The sequence below is a fragment of the Somniosus microcephalus genome, chromosome 24 (genome assembly GCF_052327205.1).
Source record: "Somniosus microcephalus isolate GS21.2 chromosome 24, FLI_Smic_1.0, whole genome shotgun sequence".
Classification (NCBI taxonomy): domain Eukaryota; kingdom Metazoa; phylum Chordata; class Chondrichthyes; order Squaliformes; family Somniosidae; genus Somniosus; species Somniosus microcephalus.
Genome location: NC_141010.1, coordinates 35,946,399 through 35,966,538, shown reverse-complemented (window position 1 = coordinate 35,966,538; position 20,140 = coordinate 35,946,399). Strand labels below are relative to the sequence as shown.

At 44.2% G+C, this 20,140-nt stretch overlaps 1 protein-coding gene across 10 annotated transcripts; it reads left to right on the top strand.

The window, feature by feature from the left end:
- The first annotated feature begins 2,366 nt into the window (after window positions 1-2,366).
- nkiras2 (NFKB inhibitor interacting Ras-like 2) lies at window positions 2,367-18,855 on the top strand. Of its 10 annotated transcripts, none has more exons than XM_085966487.1 (7): window positions 2,367-2,543; window positions 3,108-3,168; window positions 5,288-5,535; window positions 7,256-7,365; window positions 8,184-8,321; window positions 14,663-14,904; window positions 17,093-18,855. In XM_085966487.1, the coding sequence occupies exons 5-7, from the start codon at window positions 8,228-8,230 to the stop codon at window positions 17,327-17,329; spliced, it is 573 nt and encodes a 190-aa protein (XP_085822613.1). In that variant the 5' UTR covers window positions 2,367-2,543; window positions 3,108-3,168; window positions 5,288-5,535; window positions 7,256-7,365; window positions 8,184-8,227; the 3' UTR covers window positions 17,330-18,855. The 10 variants fall into 10 exon arrangements, with proteins under 10 accessions (XP_085822613.1, XP_085822619.1, XP_085822617.1 ...); XM_085966492.1 differs by lacking the exon at window positions 2,367-2,543 and adding an exon at window positions 2,550-2,737; XM_085966493.1 differs by lacking the exon at window positions 3,108-3,168.
- Window positions 18,856-20,140: the final 1,285 nt, after the last annotated feature.

Genomic DNA, 20,140 nt, shown 5'->3' with positions numbered 1-20,140 from the left:
TTATTTTCCATTTTTGTAAATACGTTTTGTTCCTTGCCAACCTTTTCTCCTTGCCCCAACCCTGAAGGCATTAACTCCTCAGTGAGATACAGTTTCATGGGCATCCGGCATCCTCTGGTACCTTGACAAAGCGGCCATTCTTCATGTGTGAACCTTGACAGTGATTGTTAGCAGGTTATTCAATTATAGGGGCCTCACAATCCTGATCCAATTCTCAACTGATATCCACAGACATACATTTCCAGCAGGCGTTCCTGGATAATAATTATGGGACCATTGCTGATTTTCCCTTCCCTAACTCAGGGATGCTGAAGTCAATTGCAGTATCTTTACTCTGAGATTGGTTAATTCATCAATGCAGATCAAACGTAAAAAAATCTATGTCTTAGCTACTTATTGGATTTATTTCCTGAGCCATCAAAGTAGCTTTGACTCCCAGTCTGTACTGAGTTAGTTAATCTCAACTGGAACACTGGTCAGGATGCTACAATTGCCCTCTGTGTGTCTGGGTAAAATTGGCCTGATTGCCTGCTCGTAATTGCTATTCAGGATTAGACTCCTTGTGCTATGCTTCACTGTGAAGAATGCTCAACCATGAATAAAGTCTAATTGGCAAAGATACTGAAGGATACCATTCCAACAGAGTCAATAATGAGAGGGCACAGATTTAAGGTGATTGGCAAAAGAACCAGAGGCGACATGAGGAAAAACTTTTTAACGCAACGAGTGGTTAGGATTTGGAATGCACTGCCTGATAGGCTGGTGAATACAGAGTCAATATCAGCCTTCAAAAGGGAATTGGATAAATACTTGAAGGAGAAAAAATTGCAGGGATATGGGGAAAGAGCGGGGGAGTGGGACTAACTGGATTGCTCTTCGAAAGAGCCGGCGCAGACTTGATGGGCCAAATGGCCTCCTTCTGTGCTGTACTATTCTATGATTCTATTCTTCTATGAAAGTCAATACTTTCTGGAGAGAAGAGGGGAAAATATTTTGAGGGGAAAGAAATGATGCTGTTTCTTTGAACTGATTGAAAGATGCTTATCACAAGCCAGATTCTTCCCCACAGATGGAGAGTCAGCACTGAGCCATTCTCACTCATTTTCTGGTAGCTGGTACAGAGCAGCATTAGTAGAGACATGGTCTAGGGAAAAGAGGAAAAAAGGGGGAAGAACATTATCTGAAAAGGAGTTCATATCTTTAAAAAAGTGTGTGTGTTATTGGGATGACCATAAATTTAACATATCAACTGCAATCATGTTATTTACTTGCAAGATTTTGAGGTTAAAAAATCATTAATATGAGTTGACATTCATGATTCTCCATACAACGAGTTCATGATCTTTCTTTAATTCATTCTCAGGATGTGGGCATCGCTGGCAAGGCCAGCATTTATTGCCTATCCCAAGTTGCCCTTGAGAAGGTAGTGGTTCGCCTTCTTTTAAATTGCTGCAGTTTGTGTGGTGAAGGTACTCCCACAGTGCTTTTAGATAGGGAGTCCCAGGACTTTGACCCAACGACGATGAAGGAACGGTGATATATTTCCAAGTCAGGATGGTGTGTGACTTGGAGGGGAACTTGGAGGTGAAGACGTTCCATGCACCTGCTGCCCTCGACCTGTTAATGGCCACTTTGGCCAGGCCCAGGAGCATAGTGCATTTGGGAGGTGCTGTCGAAGAGGCCTTGGCGAGTTGCTGCAGTGCATCGTATAGGTAATACACATTGTAGCCATGGTTGCTGAATGGAAGTTGGGTGTGTCCTCAATTGGAAAATAAATGACCTGGCAGGCGGCAGCTCTTGTGGGCATCTACTGAAGCTTTTGCATAGCATAAATGGCCTCAAAAGATCGCTAGAATTGTTTCATAGAATAGATGTAATTCTATTTCTAAAAAAGAAAGAAAAGACTTGCATTTATATAGTAATAACAACAGAAAATGCTGGAAAAACTCAGCAGGCCAGGCAACATCCGTGGAGAGAGAAATAGAGTCAACATTTCGAGTCAAACTCTTTGTCAAGACAAAGTCTCTCTCCACAGATGTTGCCTGGCCTGCTGAGTTTTTCCAGCATTTTCTGTTGTTATTTCGGATTTCCAGCATCCGCAGTATTTTGCTATCGTGCATTTATATAGTGCCTTTCACGACCACCGGACGTCTCAAAGCGCTTTACAGCCAATGAAGTACTTTTGGCGTGTAGTCACTGTAGGAAAAAAGAAATGCATTTGGTGAGATGGGATAGTGGGTGAGATCAACTAAAAAAAGCGTTTGTTGGTCCTAATGGATATTTCCAACTCATAAAGTGTTCCTTTCTCCCTATTAAAAAATCCAATTCTCTATTGAAATTATTAGTAAGGGTGAGGACTGAAGTCTCCTCCGGGCCTGTGGAGGGCGCTGCGTGGAGCTGAGCCGAGCCTGGGCCCGGGGTAACGCTGGGCCCGGCCGCTGTTGTTGTTTGTTAGGAGCGGGGAGCAGAGCAGAGAGGACAGGAGAAGCAGAGGGGCCGCTGAGGCCCGAGGAGCGAAGCGTCTCTTTACTTTAATCTTACGGGTAATCGGCCGAAAAGTTCTCATTCCTCCCGCAGAAGTGAATCTGGGCCTTTACAATCCGTGCAATAAAAGCAGCAGATTCAGGAGGGGCGACATTAAAGCCGCGTCCTCCCCCCCCCCCCCCCCAAAAAAAAAACCCTGTTTATCAGTTACAAGTAAAATATTACATAAAATAAGAGATTGAAAGCTAACTGGGTAGGAAATATTGATTTGTTTGCTTAATGTTAATTGTGTTTATGCATTTCACAGTGTTCATAAGCCTTTTAGTTTTGCATTATTACCAGATGTTAAATTCATCCACATTTGTGCTGGGGGGCTCAAGCCTTGTTTTTTTCCCCCCAATCTGGGGTTAAATTCTGTAGGATTACTTTAAATGTTTCTATGGGGTAAAGATTCTGCTCTCCATATTAAGCAAATGGAAACCACGCTTGTGTGGCCTTGTTGATAGTTTAGAGACTACAAGATGACTGGATTTTCATGTATGCCAGATGTGCAAATTGCTTTATTAGATGGCATGGTGCAGTTAGGTTCAGGATGCTTCATTTTCTCTTTATTTTTGATACAGATCGGACCACTTAGAGGGCTGTTATTGCCTTGGTAAAATGGCTTGTATCTGATTTTACCAGGTTTGTAAACCAAGCTGTACATTGAAGTCTGAAGTTGAATAATTGCTTTGTGAAATATTTCTTCAATTTGGAGATGTGAAAGTTACATCACTACAATTGAGATGGCAGCATTTCCTACTGTACATTTTCCCTATGGGGGTTTGAGACTTTTGGATTTGTTTCTCTAAGGTCCCCCCCCCCTGAATTCATATCTTTCTCCAGTTTCTCTCCAATCTCCCCTCATGCTCTCTCTGCACTCATCTTGACCATGAGATCCACTTCCTGCTCCCTTGACCCTATTCCCACTAAACTGCTGACCACCCAACTTCCTTTTTTGGCTCCCATGTTAGCCGATACTGTTAACGGTTCTCTCCTCGGGTACTGTCCCCCTCTCCTTCAAATCTGCCGTCATCACCCCTCTCAAAAAAACAACCCTTGACCTCCTCCGTCTTTGCAAACTACCGCCCCATCTCCTACCTCCCTTTCCGCTCAAGTCCTTGAACAAGTTGTCGCCTCCCAAATCCGTGGCCATCTTTCCTGGAACTCCATGTTTGAATCCCTCCAATCAGGTTTCAGCCCTTGCCACAGTACTAAAACAGCTGTTATTGAAGTCACAAATGACATCCTATGTGACTGTGGCCAAGGTAAACTATTCCTTCTCGACCTGTCTGCAGCCTTTGACACTGTTGACCACTCCATCCTCCTCCAAAGCCTCTCCACCGTCATAAGAACATAAGAAATAGGAGCAGGAGTTGGCCATTTGGCCCTTCGAACCTGCTCTGCCATTCAATAAGATCATGGCTGATCTTCTACCTCATCTCCACTTTCCTGCACTATCCCCATGTCCCTTGATTCCCTTAATATTCAAAAATCTACTGATCATCCAGCTGGGTGAGACTGTACTTGCCTGGTTCCATTCTTATCTATCTAATCATAGTCAGAGAATCATCTGCAATGGCTTCTCTCCCCGCTCCCACATCGTTATTTCTGGTGTCCCCCAGGGATCTATCCTTGGCTCCCTCCTATTTCTCATCTAAATGCTGACCCTCGACGACATTATCCAAAAACACAGCGTGAGTTTCCACATGTACGCTGACAACTCCCAGCTCTACCTCTCCACCACTTCTCTCGACCCCTCTGCTGTCTCTAAATTGTCAGACTGCTTGTCCGACATCCAGTACTGGATGAGCAGAAATTTCCTCCAACTAAATATTTTGAAGACTGAAGCCATTGTCTTCGGTCCCCGCCATACACACCGTTCCCTAGCCACCAACTCCCTTTCCCTAGCATCTCTGAGGCTGAACCAGACTGCAACCTTGGTGTCATATTTGACCCTGAAATAAGCTTCCGACCACATGTGCACCATACCTAAGACCGCCTATTTCCACCTCCGTAACAAATCCCCTTTTTCCGCCCTTGCCTCAGCTCATCTGTTGCTGGAACCTTCATCCGTGCCTTTGTTACCTCGAGACTTGACTTCCAACGCACTCCTGGCCGGCCTCCCACGTTCTACCCGACGTAAACTTGAGGCCATCTAAAGCTCAGCTGCCCACGTCCTGTTCCCATTCACCCATCACCCCTGTGCTCGCTGACCTACATTTTAAAATTCTCATCCTTGCTTTCAAATCCCTCCATGGCCTCACCCCTCCCTATCTCTGTAATCTTCTCCAGCCTCACAACACCCCCCCCCCCCCTCCCCCCCTCCCGAGATATCTGCGCTCCTCTAATTCTGGCCTCTTGAGCATCCCTGATTTTAATCGCTCAACCATTGGTGGCCGTGCCTTCAGCTGCTTAGGCCCTAAGCTCTGGATTTTCCTCTCTACCTCTCTTTCCTCCTTTCAGACGCTCCTTAAAACCTACCTCTTTCATCTGCCCTAATTTCTCCTTTGTGGCTCGGTGTCAAATTTTGTTTCATAACACTCCTGTGAAGCGCCTGGGGACGTTTTACTACATTAAAGGCGCTATATAAGTTTTTTGGAACAGTTTGGTCCAGGAATTCAAATTCTCCCAAACCTCCCCAAAACCACGATCGCGCCACTTTAAAACAGGATATTGTGGCGGTACCACCGGTTGTCCCTTACATTGAGATACATAATTCCCTTTAACTTACCTTACTGTATGTATCTGTTACTATACTCAGGCTTCTCTCCTGTACTCTGCGTGATGACGTCACGCCGTCCATCACGTGACTCCTCAACGGCAGGAAGAACGTGATGACGTCAGAGCTTGGAACCTTCTGGCATTAGAGCTCGGAACCTGCTGGCAGTTGAGCTCGGAAACTTCTAGTTAGTCCTCGTGGCGTCCCCGCTGGGGAAAGACCTACACCACGGTGCTCCTACAGTCAGCCATCTTACCTGCTACCTTACCTGTTGTATTTAACCTGTTCCTGTAAATAAACAACTTATTTATAGTTCGTCGAACTCGATTATTTAGTGGCGATGCACACGAATCGCTACAATATTATTAATATTGTGTGCTGACTGTTTTGCAAGCATTTGTGAACAAAGCTGTTGTCACAGTCCACTTCCCACATTCCACTGAATGTTTAGTCGCCCTCTTGCAAAGGAGGGAGGTGTGGCTGTTCTGGCCTTTCCCACCTACATTGTGGCTCCTGTTTCTCGGGTAGATGCGCATCTAAAAGAGAAAGCTAAGCAGTTACACGTGTTACTATCAGTCAAAGTTGTAAGTCCTACTTGAAGATTTGTTACAGTTTCACCACACCTGTTCTGAGAGGTCCTACAGGAAAACTTAACCGATTTTTCTCTTTCTGATGCTGACTAGCCTGTATTTTATAGTGAGCCCCTTGTGGTCTTGCTCTTGGGCAACAATAATATTTGCATTTCTTCATATGACTATAGCATGTCATCTCGTTTTGTGTTTTTGTCACTCGGTCTGTCTCCCTCTCTTCAGGGTGGCCGAGATACTTTTCCTTATTGTCTGTATTTTCTGTTCTTTTTTTTTTCTAAAGTTTTGACTTTTACGCTGGCTCCTCTTTGTCTCTCACTCTCTGTGCATGCCTGTCATATGTCGTTCTCTGTCTCCCTTTCTTTATGTATTTCTGCCAATCCTATACATTCATTCCTCCTCAGTTGCTATTTAAATTCACTCAGTGTTCATTTTACCAGCCCTGGCTCTCTGGCCAAGCTTGGTGGGGGGTGGGATATGGGTTGAATTGGGTCTGATGGGCAGAGTTGCTGAGCAAGCCGCATCTTCGGCCCAGGGTTGCACTAAGAGGAAAAGGAAGATTTGGGCAGGTCGGGAGTTGATGAAGGGGGAAAAAAAACAAGGGCCCAGATATTCCGATCCTTACGGGTGGGTACGCATGTGCTGAAAACCGGCATTTCTGATCTGTCAAGAATGCTCTTGACAGATTGGACGCCTGCCCTGGAGAAGGGCCTCTGTGGGCAGACAGTTCAGCTTTCTGGAGACCCTCCGCCCGCAGAAAACCCTTTTACCAGGATTAGAGTTGAAAAAATACTTTAAAAAGTTAAGTTTATTTTTAGCCCTGTAAAAAACATGAATTATTTTTTTCAAAAAATTAAATTTTTGTTTAAAATATTTAATTTATTGTAATTTCAACTAATTTTAAAAAGGTGATGGTTTTAAAAAAATGTATTTAAAGTTTTACTATGTTTTTTCATTGATCTCCATTCATATATTTGACAGGTCTATCTGTCACGTGTATGAAGGGAGATTCCCTTCCTTGATTGGCTCCCCATGGCCCACGTGATCCCAGGGACGCTTGTGAACTGCCTGCGCCTCTGGGATACGTAGGGCCCTGCGCACCTGGAGTCGGAGAGGCCCAGCATCGGAACTATATGCACTTCGGGAGCCCTCAGGTAAGTGCGTAGATTTTTTACAGATCGGAGGCCTCCGCATGCGGGAAGCCTCCGATCGGAAACTACGGCCCAAGATTTAAATATGAAAAGCTAGAATATAAATAAATCATCAAAAAAAAGGGTAACAAATTGGATGTATGGGTAGTGAAGAAAATGGCTGCTCTTTTGTACAATTGATTGAGATGTGATTGGTCCATGTGGTTGGGACCAATTGGCTATGCTAGAGAGAATCTACATTTGTAGATAATCACTCAAGTTTCTTATTACAGTGGAACCTCAATTATCTACTGTAATGGAGGGGGCCTTTCCTTTCATCCAGGCCGACAAAGGAAATTGGTGGATAATCAGCAACCTCCCCATCTCCTACTTAGTCTGACAGGTAGTTTTTGAATTGTGATTGGCCTGTTGAGCTTACCTGATCAAGTTCCCAGTATGTGCCGAGAAGACCCAAGTTTTTCTATTAAAAACAAAACATTAAATTGCTGGCAGCCCAAACGCTGCTGGTCTCCTGAGCCAAAGCTAAAATCCAGAACTGCATGTATAGTAAATCCTACCAATTACTGGACGTCCAGAAACAACAACTTATCATGCTGGATCAAGATCCCAGAGACTCTGAAAAAATCAACTAACACACCCAGTTGTATTTTGCCGGTTTACGCAAAACAAAACCAACTCAAACAATAATACTGGTGGATAACGAAAAGTGCAGATAATCAAGATTTCACTGTAGTTAAGAAAGATTTCCAGCAGTTTTCTTTCTACTTATTTCTCAGTCACGTGGAATCATACAGCACAGAAGGAGGCCATTCAGCCCATTATGCCTTTGCCGGCTCTTTGAAAGAGCTATCCAATTAATCCCACCACCCAGCTCTTTCCCCATACCTATGCAATTTTTTTCCTTTTCAAGTATTTATCCAATTCTCTTTCGAAAGTTATGATTGAATCTACTTCCATCACCCTTTCAGGCAGTGGATTCTAGATCATCACAATATTATCAAATTTGCTGTTCTTTAACTAGTGATGCTGATATTAGCCCATTATTCCTGTAATCTCTGTGCTGTGTGAATGAGAGTATGCTGCTTCCAAGCCAGAAACTACTGATGGCACAGCCCTATTAAGTCTATTTCTGTGTATTGATGCTCTTCACATGCTCATTGCTGAATTTTATTAAATATTTGCACTTCTTTTGTTCCTTAGTGTCATCTTCTCCCTGTCCGTGCTGGAGGTTCTAGAAGAGCAAGATGGGGAAGAGCTGTAAAGTGGTGGTTTGTGGCTTGGCATCAGTTGGAAAAACTGCCATTTTGGAACAGCTTCTCTATGGAAACCATGCAGTTGGTGAGTGTAGAGGCAATAGATTTAAAAAAATCCAGCCTTATTTACAGCTTTTCTGCACTTTCAACTAGAATAAAGAATGTGGATAGGGAAGGCTTTATTTACTGGTTCCTTGGCATAGACTGAATGGATAGATCCAGTGTTACAGGCCTTGCTGGTGAAATTTATTACAAAAGGATTTAAATATAAGAGTAAAGACGTCTTACTGCAATTGGGGGTAATATACAGGAAACTTTGGTTTATCCAGAGGTTGTATGTCTGGAAACCTCGATCTACCGGCAGAAATCAGGAGCTGTTTTTAGTTTTTTTTTCTTCTCGTGGCTTTTTTTTCCAACAGTCAGGCTCTGCAAAGTCTCTCTGAAGCCGTTGCTAAGCTACAGAGACGCTTCTAAGGTACGGCCGACTGTTTAGAAGCTGTTGCTAAGCAACAGTGTTTGTTGCCAGATACGGAGCTGCAAATCTCCGTATGCTTCAACATTAACGCTGGTATGTCCGGCAGTTTTGATAGATCGGCAACAGCTCAGTCCCGTCGGTGCCGGATATCACAAAGTTTCCTGTACTAGCATGGGTTGATTAATGGACAGAACACAGAGAGTAGGAATAAACGGGTCATTTTCGGGTTGGCAGGCTGTAACTAGTGGGGTATCTCAAGGATCAGTGCTTGGGCCTCAGCTATTCATAATCTATATCAATGATTTGGATGAAGGGACCAAATGTAATATATCCAAGTTTGCTGATGATACAAAGCTAGGTGGGAATGTAAGTTGTGAGGAGGATGCAAAGAGACTTCAAGGGGATATAGACAGGCTAAGTGAGTGAGCAAGAACATGGCAAATGGAATATAATGTGGAGAAATGTGAAGTTATTCACTTTGGTAGGAAAAATAGAAAAGCAGAGTATTTTTTTAAATGGTGAGAGATTAATAAATGTTGGTGTTCAGGGGGACCTGGGTGTCCTTGTACACGAATCACTGAAAGTTAACATGCAGGTACAACAAGCAATTAAGAAAACAAATGGTATGTTGGCCTTTATTACAAGAGGATTTGAGTATAAGAGTAAAAATGTCTTACTGCAATTATATAGGGCCCTGGTGAGACCACACCTAGAGTATTGTGTATAGTTTTGGTCTCCTTACCTAAGGAAGGATATACTTGCCATAGAGGGAGTGCAACGAAGGTTCACCAGACTGATTCCTGGGATGGGGGGATTGTCCTATGAGGAGAGATTGAGTAGACTAGGCCTATATTCTCTAGAGTTTAGAAGAATGAGAAGTGATCTCATTGAAACATACAAAATTCTTACAGGGCTTGATAGGGTAGATGTAGGGAGGATGTTTCCCCTGGCTGGGGAGTCTAGAACCAGGGGTTACAGTCTCAGAATAAGGGGTCGGCCATTTAGGACTGAGATGAGGAGAAACTTCTTCACTCAGAGGGTGGTGAATCTTTGGAATTCTCTGCCCCAGAGGGCTGTGGAGGCTCAGTCGTTGAGTATATTCAAGGCAGAGAGCGATAGATTTTTGGATATTAAGGGAATCAAGGGATATGGGGATAGTGCAGGAAAGTGGAGATAAGGTAGAAGATCAGCCATGATCTTATTGAATGGCGGAGCAGGCTCGAAGGGCCGAATGGCCCACTCCTGCTCCTATTTCTTATGTAATTGTGATTCGGTCACCAACCATGTGTCGAATAAAAGTCTGCAATCAAAGACTTTTTTTAGTAAAAATATTCGAGCCAGTAATGCACTGCCCTGGTGGGTGTGCCACTTTGAATGTAGGCAGATGTAGGGGAACTGCAACTGCACCCTACTGTCCCACCAACAAGCTGGACAGGTTGTCCACCACATTGTGTGGTGATGACTGCAGCAGTCTCAGGAATGCTCTCTGACATGGAGATCGAGCCAGCCATTAAAATGCATTTTTTGTGGGGCGGAGGAATGTATACTACTCTCCTAAGAGCCAAAATTAGGAAATTGTGTATACAGCTATTAAATACTGAACAGTGAAATACAAAACACTGGAAATGCATAACAATGATGCATTAATCTTTTGCTCAGGGGTCTGAGTTCTCATCAGAATTATTAACCTTTTCTTTTTCTATCTGATGCTGACTGATCTATGCAATTCTAGTATTTATAGATCTCTTCCCCCGCCCCCCCCCCCCCCATTTTATATATCACTCTGGAGACTTGAACCCAAAATCTAGTTTGATACTTCAGTGCAGTACTGCAAGGGTGCGTTGTCAGAGGTATTGTTTTTCAGATGAGATGTTAAATCAGGTGGACGTAAAAGATTTCAGGGCACTATTTGAAGAAAAGCAGGGTAGTTCTCCCTGTGTCCCTCAACCAACATCACCAAAACAGATTATAAGAACATAAGAAATAGGAGCAGGAGTAGGCCAATCGGCCCCTCGAGCCTGCTCCACCATTCAATAAGAAAGATCATGGCTGATCTGATCCTAACCTCAAATCTTCTACACTCTGCATCCACCCGAACCCATGTGATCTCCCGGGAGAGGCGAAAAACCAGATAAAGACCCAATGGCCAATTTGGAAGAAAAAAATCTGGGAAATTGCTCTCCGACCCATCTAGGCGATCGAAATTCTTCCAGGAGATCACTCTGTCCCTATATTTTCTACAGTACTTACCTTCTGTAAAGGCGATCTCCACCCCAGCCAGGAACAGGAATAAAACCATCTCCTGAAATCTAACACAGAATTAGAACACAGTAGGAGCAGAACCAGGCTACACGGCCCCTGGGCCCACTCCACTACCCACAGGGCCATGACCATTCCGAACCTAGACTCGTGTCCAATTTCCTGCCCGCTCCCCGTAACTCTTAATTCCCTTTACTTCTAGGAAACTATCTATTTCTGTTTTAAATTTATTTAATGATGTAGCTTCCACAGCTTTCTGGGGCAGCAAATTCCACAAACCTACCACCCTCTGAGTGAAGAAGTTTCTCCTCATCTCAGTTTTGAAAGAGCAGCCCCTTATTTTAAGATTATGCCCCCTAGTTCTAGTTTCACCCATCATTGGGAACATCCTCACCGCATCCACCCGATCAAGCCCCTTCACAATCCTATATGTTTCAATAAGATCGCCTCTCATTCTTCTGAACTCCAATGAGTAGAGTCCCAATCTACTCAACCTCTCCTCATATGACCACCCCCTCATCCCCAGGATTAACCGAGTGAACCTTCTTTGTACTGACTTGAGAGCAAGTATGTCTTTTCTTAAGTATGGACACCAAAACTGTATGCAGTATTCCAGGTGCGGTCTCACCAATACCTTGTACAACTGCAGCAATACCTCCCTGTTTTTATATTCCATCCCCCTAGCAATAAAAGCCAACATTCCATTGGCCTTCTTGATCACTTGCTGCACCTGCATACTAACTTTTTGAGTTTCGTGCACCAGGACCCCCAGATCCATTTGTACTACAGTACTTTCCAGTTTCTTGCCATTAAGATAATAACTTGCTCTATGATTTTTCCTGCCAAAGTGCATAACCTCACACTTTCCAGTATTGTATTCCATCTGCCAAATCTCTGCCCACTTACTTAGCCTGTCTATGTCCCTTTGCAGGTTTTTTATGTCCTCCTCACTCACTACTTTCCGTCCCATCTTTGTATCATCTGCAAACTTTGATATGTTACACTCGGTCCCCTCCTCCAAATCGTTAATATAGATTGTAAAGAGTTGGGGACCCAGCACTGACCCCTGCGGAACACCACTAGTTACTGGTTGCCAATCTGAGAACGAACCATTTATCCCAACTCTCTGCTTTCTGTTAGAGAGCCAATCCTCCACCCACGCCAGAATATTACCCCCAATCCTGTGATTTTTTATCTTGAGCAATAATCTTTTGTGTGGCACCTTGTCAAATGCCTTTTGGAAGTCTAAATACACTACGTCCACTGGTTCCCCTTTATCCACCCTGTATGTTACTTCCTCAAAAAACTCAAGCAAATTTGTCAAACATGACTTCCCCTTCATGAAACCATGCTGAGTTTGTCCTATTAAATTATGTTTATCCAAATGTCCCGTTACTGTCTCCTTAATAATGGACTCTAACATTTTACCAACCACAGATGTTAGGCTAACAGGTCTATAGTTTCCAGCCTTCTGCCCACTACCCTTTTTAAATAAGGGTGTTATATTAGCAGTTTTCCAATCTGCCGGGACCTTTGCTGAGTCCAGTGAGTTTTGGAAAATTATTACCAATGCATCCACAATCCCTACCGCTACTTCCCTCAAGACCCTAGGATGCAAGCCATCAGGTCCAGGGGATTTATCCGCCTTGAGTCCCATTATTTTACCAAGTACCACTTCCTTAGTGATTTTAATCGTATTTAGTTCCTCCCCCCCCCCTAGAGCCCCCTGTTTGTCCAGTGTTGGGATATTCTTAGTGTCCTCTACTGTAAAGACTGATACAAAATAATTGTTCAGTGTTTTTGCCATCTCCATGTTTCCCACCATTAATTTCCCGGTCTCATCCTCTAAGGGACCAACATTTACTTTAGCCACCCTTTTTCTTTTTATATAACTATAGAAACTTTTACTGTCTGTTTTTATATTTTTTGCTAATTTACTTTCATAATCTATCTTCCCTTTCTTAATCAATCTTTTAGTTATTTTTTGCTGTCTTTTAAAGACTTCCCAATCTTCCATCCTCCCACTAGATTTGGCTACCTTATATGCCCTTGTTTTTAGTCGGATACTATCCTTAATTACTTTACTTAGCCACGGTTATCTGGTTATTTATGTCATTGCTGTTTGTGGGACATTGCTGTGCGCCAATTGATTGCTGTGTTTGCCTACATTACAACAGTGACTGCACTTAAAAAGTATTTCATTGGCTGTAAAGCACTTTGGAATATCCTACGGCTGTTTAAGGCGCTATATAGGTACAAGTTCTTTCTTTACAAAATATATACTAACATCTGGGATGTCTAGACAAGAAAAGCAGTAGTAACATAAAGTCAGGAATGGGGAAGTTCACTGATGACTGCACAGTGTTCAGCGCCATTCACAACTCCTCAGATGATGAAGCAGTCCATGCCCGCATGCAACAAGACCTGGACGACATTCAGGCTTGGACTGATAAGTGGCAGGTAACATTTGCACCACAGAAGTGCCAGGCAATGACGATCTCCAACAAGCGAGAGTCTAACTACCTCCCCATGACATTCAACAGTATTACCATCACCGAATCCCCCACCACCATCAACATCCTGGGGGGGGTCACCATTGACCAGAAACTTAACTGGACCAGCCACATAAATACTGTGGCAATAAGAGCAGGTCAGAGGCTAGGTATTCTGCGGCAAGTGTCTCACCTCCTGACTCCCCAAAGCCTTTCCACCATCTGCAAGGCACAAATCAGGAGTGTGATGGAATACTCCCCACTTGCCTGGATGAGTGCAGCTCCAACAACACTCGAAGCTCGACACCATCCAGGACAAAGTAGCCCGCTTGATTGGCACCCCATCCACCACCTTAAACATTCACTCCCTCCACCACCGGCGTACCGTGGCTGCAGTGTGTACCATCTACAAGATGCACTGCAGCAACTCGCCAAGGCTTCTTCAGCAGCACCTCCCAAACCCACGACCTCTTCCACCTAGAAGGACAAGGGCAGCAGGCGCATGGGAACACCACCACCTTCAAGTTCCCCTTCAAGTCACACGCCATCCTGACTTAGAAGTATATCGCCGATCCTTCATCGTCGTTGGGTCAAAATCCTGGAACTCCCTCCCTAGCAGCACTGTGGGAGAACCTTCACTACACGGACTGCAGCGTTTCAAGAAGGCGGCTCACCACCACCTTTTCAAGGGCAAGTAGGTATGGGCAATAAATGCTGGCCTTGCCAGCGACGCCCACATCCCATAAAATGAATTAAAAAAAAAAACATTGGTTTTATTAGTCTGGTGCATGACACATAAGAACATGAGAAATAGGAGCCGTTGTAGAGCATATGACCCCTCGAGTCTGCTCCGCTGTTCAATAAGATCATGGCTGATCATCTACCTCATCTCCACTTTCCTGCACTATCCCCATATCCCTTGATTCCCTTAATAGCCAAAAATCTATCGCTCTCTGCCTTGAATATACTCAACGACTGAGCCTCCATAGCCCTCTGGGGTAGAGAATTCCAAAGATTCACCACCCTCTGAGTGAAGAACTTTCTCCTCATCTCAGTCCTAAATGGCCGACCCCTTATTCTAAGACTATGACCCCTTAGTTCTAGACTCTCCAACCAGGGGAAACAGCCTCTATCCTTTCAAGCCCTCTAAGAATTTTATACATTCCTCCCTGAATTATCCCTTTTTTTTGCCCCCTAAAGGTTCTGAGACAAATGAAACCCTGGAAGATATTTATGTTGGTTCCATAGAGACGGACCGTGGTGTCCGGGAGCAGGTGCGCTTTTATGACACCAGAGGCCTGAGGGAAGGCTCCGAGCTTCCTAAACACTACTACTCCTTTGCTGATGGATTTGTGCTGGTATACAGTATAGACAGCCGGGAATCCTTCAAACGGGTCGAAGCCCTCAAAAAGGAAATCGACAGGTCCCGCGATAAGAAAGAGGTACTGTAATGGACATTGTCCTGTGGCCCAGGCACCAAAACATGTCCATATTCATTTGCGCTTAACTAACAGAATTTGGGTATTTCACGTGAGTAATGCTTTCAGATAACACGTTACACTGTCTGAAAACTGGAATAAAGAGCTGCACCTAAAATGTAAATTTTAAAAAAATGCTATTTTGTTGAAATTTCTGTAACACGATGAGGGATGTTGGTGCTGGTGAATAGAGCATTCTACCATTTTGTCAACATCAAGCACACTCTAACCCCAGAAGAACAGCCCAATTGTACCAACAGGCATTCCACACACTAGTTATTCTTACAGGAACATAAAATATGGGATGGGAAAAGGTGATTTGGTCCATCTTCCCCAGACCATGTACAATCTGCATTATCATGGACTCCGCTCAACCCGTTTAAACTCCCCAAAGGAAAGCTCTGCGTAAATATTCCCTTAGGTAATCGAGCAAGCCTCCAGAACAGGCTGAGTGCGATTGCCTGTTTGTCGGCACTTGTGTGTGTGGCGTCTGTGCCCACTAGGATCTGGGTTCAGACGCCCTACACTCACTTCACATAGGGCTTCTGCAACCAGCAGTGGAAAAAGGTTGCCATCCATTCAGCCTGTGCCACGCCGTCCCCAAACCCGACATTTTAAAGGGGTTGTGTGGAGTTTTTGCGCAAGTCATTCGTACACCCGACCAGCCAGCTGAGCCGCCTTCAGAGCAATTCTACTTTGCTGAAAAAGCTCAATCTGCCACTTTGGTTGCCATGGTGAAATATTCTGCCCCAGCTGCTATATCTGCTGATGTATCATAGAATCATACAGCACAGAAGGAGGCCATTTGGCCCGTCATTCCTGTGCTGGCTCTTTGAAAGAGCTGTCAAATTTAGTCCCACAGTCCAGCTTTTCCCCTTAACCCTGTAAATTAGTCCTCTTCAAATACATGTCCAATTGCCTTTTTGAAAGTTCCTGTGGAATCTGATTCCACCACCCTTTCAGATAGTGTGTTCCAGATCATAACCCTCTGTGTGGGGGGGAAAAAAAAACTCTCCTCTAGTTCTTTTGTCAATTATTTTAAATCTTTGACCTCTGGTTACTGACCCACTTGCCAGAGGAAACCGTTTCGCTCTACTTGCTCCATTAAAACTTTTATCAAAAATGTAATTTGCAGATTTATAACAAAAAGGTTTTCTATGAAAATATAAACATTTAGGGGGGCTCCTGATGGCGGCTGGCCCTGTAGTACTGCACCCACGTGAGAGACTCGTGTGTCGGAAAGCCGTTTGATTACTGTGGTGGGTGGGAGAACCTGAACTTGTCCTCACTCGCTAGCCACACACACGTATACATACACTTGCACCGAGCGTTGCTGGATAGTTATTAAGAGCGGGAATCTTGATCACTTTCTCCCTGTCCTAACCCAGTGGTGTGGAGGCCAGTTGCATCTGATTCCCTCTTCTCCTCCTCCCCCAATAACTTTGAGACCAGTCATAGTCCCCCAACTATCGGAGGTGCCGTTTTTCAGATGAGACGTTAAACCCAGGCCTCGTCTGCTCATGTAAAAGATCCCACGGCACTATTTCGAAAAAGAGCAGGGGAGGGGAGTTATCCTTGGTATCCTGGCCAATATTTATCCCTCAACCAACATCACTAAAACGGATTATCTAGTCATTATCACATTGCTGTTTGTGGGAGCTTGCTGTGTGCAAATTGGCTGCTGCATTTCCTACATTACAACAGCGACTGCACTTCAAAAAGTACTTCGTTAGCTATAAAGCGCTTTAGGACGTCCGGTGGTCGTGAAAGGCGCTATATAAATGCAAGTCTTTCTTTTCTTTAACTGTTACGAACACAGGTTGCCCTCTGGCACCCTGACCAAGTGGCCTGCCTTTATATGTGAAGTCAATAGCGGTACCACTACCCTTGTTGAGAGTAGCTAACTCAGCACAGATCAGGCATTGAACCGGTGATCACCCTAGCTCGGTTCCACACAGGGCAGTGCATTTATCAGCTGAATCATTGAGGGAGCTCCTGAACTGGAAGGCACTTTGTGCTGTTACCATATCTTGAAATAGTATTACCCTCTCTTTGTTATAAGATTTAAAACATTTTTTTTATACAGAAATATTTTGAAAGCTTTAAATGTGTGTTGGCATTAAAAGCTCTACCTTCCTGGGTCTTCCTGCAGGTGACAATTGTAATTCTGGGGAACAAGTGCGACCTACAGGAGGGGCGCCGTGTGGACCATGAGGCTGTTCAGCACTGGGCAAAGTCGGAGAAAGTTAGACTGTGGGAGGTGTCTGTGGCAGAGCGCAAGACCCTGATCGAGCCATTCGTCCACCTGGCCAGTAAGATGACACAGCCTCAGAGCAAGTCCACATTCCCCCTCAGCCGGAAAAAGGGGAGCGGCTCAATTGACACTTAATAATTGAAAAGCAAAGATTCCATTTAAATGCAAAACGTTATTCCATTCCTGCAATAGCATGAGGAGCTTCTACACTGATTTATGTTACTAATGTTCTTTCCTAATTCATATAATAAAACTTCTATTTATATTGGACCTTATCAAAGCAAAATCTCTCAAAGTATGAATGAATTATTTTGAAGACTTATTATGTAGGCAAAAGTGATAAAGGATTGGAGACTGAATTGGAAGGAAAGAATCAACTAAAACTTGTAAAGAGCTGTCTATACAAAACAGACTTCTTTACTAACACATTGCCGGATGAGGCTCTCTTAATTTAGCACCGTTGTTTGAAACTAGGGGTGCCTAAAAATATATATGGTTATGCGAATGAAACTGTAACGCGAATAATACTGTGTTTAAATGATTGTATTAGTGCTCAAGACAAGTAAGGGGTTAATGTATAAGTTGTGTTTTCCTGGAACTGTGTAAGTTTTGTTTTCCTGGAGGCTTGTATTAGACTTTGAGACAAAATGTCTTCAGTTAGTTAGATTAGATGAGGCATAACATCCCACACAGGGGCCCATAGCATGGCATTGCCCCGCCAGGCTAGCTGTCTGTTTGTAAGTTAGGGTTTTGAGTTTGTTAATGTACCTTTAATTTGGTCAATGAAGGCCCAACCTATGTTTCTTCCATTATTACTAATAACCAGATTATAATGCTAAGGTAGACTTTGGAGTTTGTTTAACAGAACTGCTTGTGATGATAATTAAAAATTAATTAGTATAAAGGACATAAATAGAAGGAATTTATGGGAGTTAAGGTACCATGTCAAGATGGAATAGTCTGTTAGATTAAGGGGAGATAGTTTGGATGGCAGCTGGTTGAATAAGACAGCTCTGGCTTGGACCTCTGATTTAATGGCCCAAAGCTGTGCTTGGTACATGCACTGGATACACCGGTGGGGGGAGACGACAAGACAGGATGAGATAAGAGACTATTGCTTTGGAAGGAAAGGGCTGAATGAGATAAGGGAAGACAGTCCTCAACATGCTGTAAGGCCATGATTGGTCAAATACAGAAAGCATGTGTAATGGTTGTGAAGACCCCCTCGAGGGAATGTCTTCATGGGTAAGTTTAGACAAAGAACTCGACATGTCATTAGGCACCTTGTTTTAAGGGGAACTTTTGGTTAACTGGTCGTGTTCGTTATTCTACCTCAGGCCCACCCCTAAAAAGAGAATAAAAGGAAGAGCGAAAGAACTGAGCTCAGACCGTCGAGCAAGGGGCTCCCAAGAGTGGAAACGGAGGTCTAACACTCTTCAGGGAGTGGACCTATGCAGACCCCAGTCTAACATTCGTGGGTAGTTCAGAGAGAGAGACACACATCAGACAAGAAGGAGAACAAATAAAGAGTTGTTCGCGCACGCCAACCGTCTGTCCAATTGGGTCCGGTAACAGCTACTTGTCACGATCGTATGTTTTTGCTGTATAGCTAGTGTGTTATATTCTGTCCTAAACTCCGATTAAACACAATATACCCACCATATTGCTTTGCACTTGATCCTGATTATTTGAAAGACCAGAGATACGCGAATCTCTACAAATTGGCACGCCGAGGCATGAGTGCAAAAGGGTTGAGGTGGAAACAAGTTGAGGACAGGTTCGGTCTATAAAGATACTAGGTGTTGTTAGCGGGTTGTAAAGCAAAAACGAAATGGCAGATGCGTATTTTAAGAGACAAAACTGCGAACAGTCTCTGATAAGTTAGGGGTCCCGGGGGCCCAAGCGGTAATCGGAATAGTACAGGGTGATGAGACGAGCGAGAAGAGTTACCCTGAGATTTGGGGCGAGAGTGTCCCAGGTGGGTGCAAAGAAATGTAAAGTTAAGGAAGCTAGAAATAGGCTGGTTTACGCAGCCCGCTTGTGTGCCGTTCGCGTGGGAGGTGAAGTTGTACTAAAAGAGAAAAATGCACAATTTGAAAGAGATTTACAGGACTGGCAAGGCTGACACGTCACAGCCTGTTCTCTTCTCCGGCAAGAGCAAGCCTTGGCAGATGAAACACGACTTGCCTCAAGATGCCACCATCAGGTCTACGAGGATAACAAGGCTTTAAAAATCAAAAATGAATCCTTGATCTCAAAACTTGAGGACGCCAGGGGGGCCTTGAGAGAATTACTTGGAAAAACACCCTCTGATGAGCAACAACCATACTGCGAATTAAAAATTATGGAATTGAAGGGAAAGCTAGGGAGACAAATGGCTGCTGTTGCGGCTGTTCATCGCCTTAAACCAGGGGATCCCGATGTTAACTGGGACGCTCTAACAAGAAAAGCCCAGTGCAATAATAACCCCATCTGCCAAAATAGTCCCTCACCCTCTGCGCCTCTGCCTCCCCATCCAGGACAAACTGCCCTGGTAGAAACCAAGCAGGTTAATATAGTCACTACTACCACCCAATTTAAAAAAAAATTGTTTATGGGATGTGGGCATCGCTGGCAAGGCCAGCATTTATTGCCCTTGAGAAGGTGGTAGTGAGCCGCCGCCTTGAACCGCTGCAGTCCATGTGGTGAAGGTACTCCCACAGTGCTGTTAGGGAGGGAGTTCCAGGATTTTGACCCAACGACGATGAAGGATCGGCGATATACTTCTAAGTCAGGATGGCGTGTGACTTGAAGGGGAACTTGAAGGTGGTGGTGTTCCCATGCGCCTGCTGTCCTTGTCCTTCTAGGTGGAAGAGGTCGTGGGTTTGGGAGGTGCTAACGAAGAAGCCTTGACGAGTTGCTGCAGTGCATCTTGTAGACGGTACACACTGCAGCCACAGTATGCCG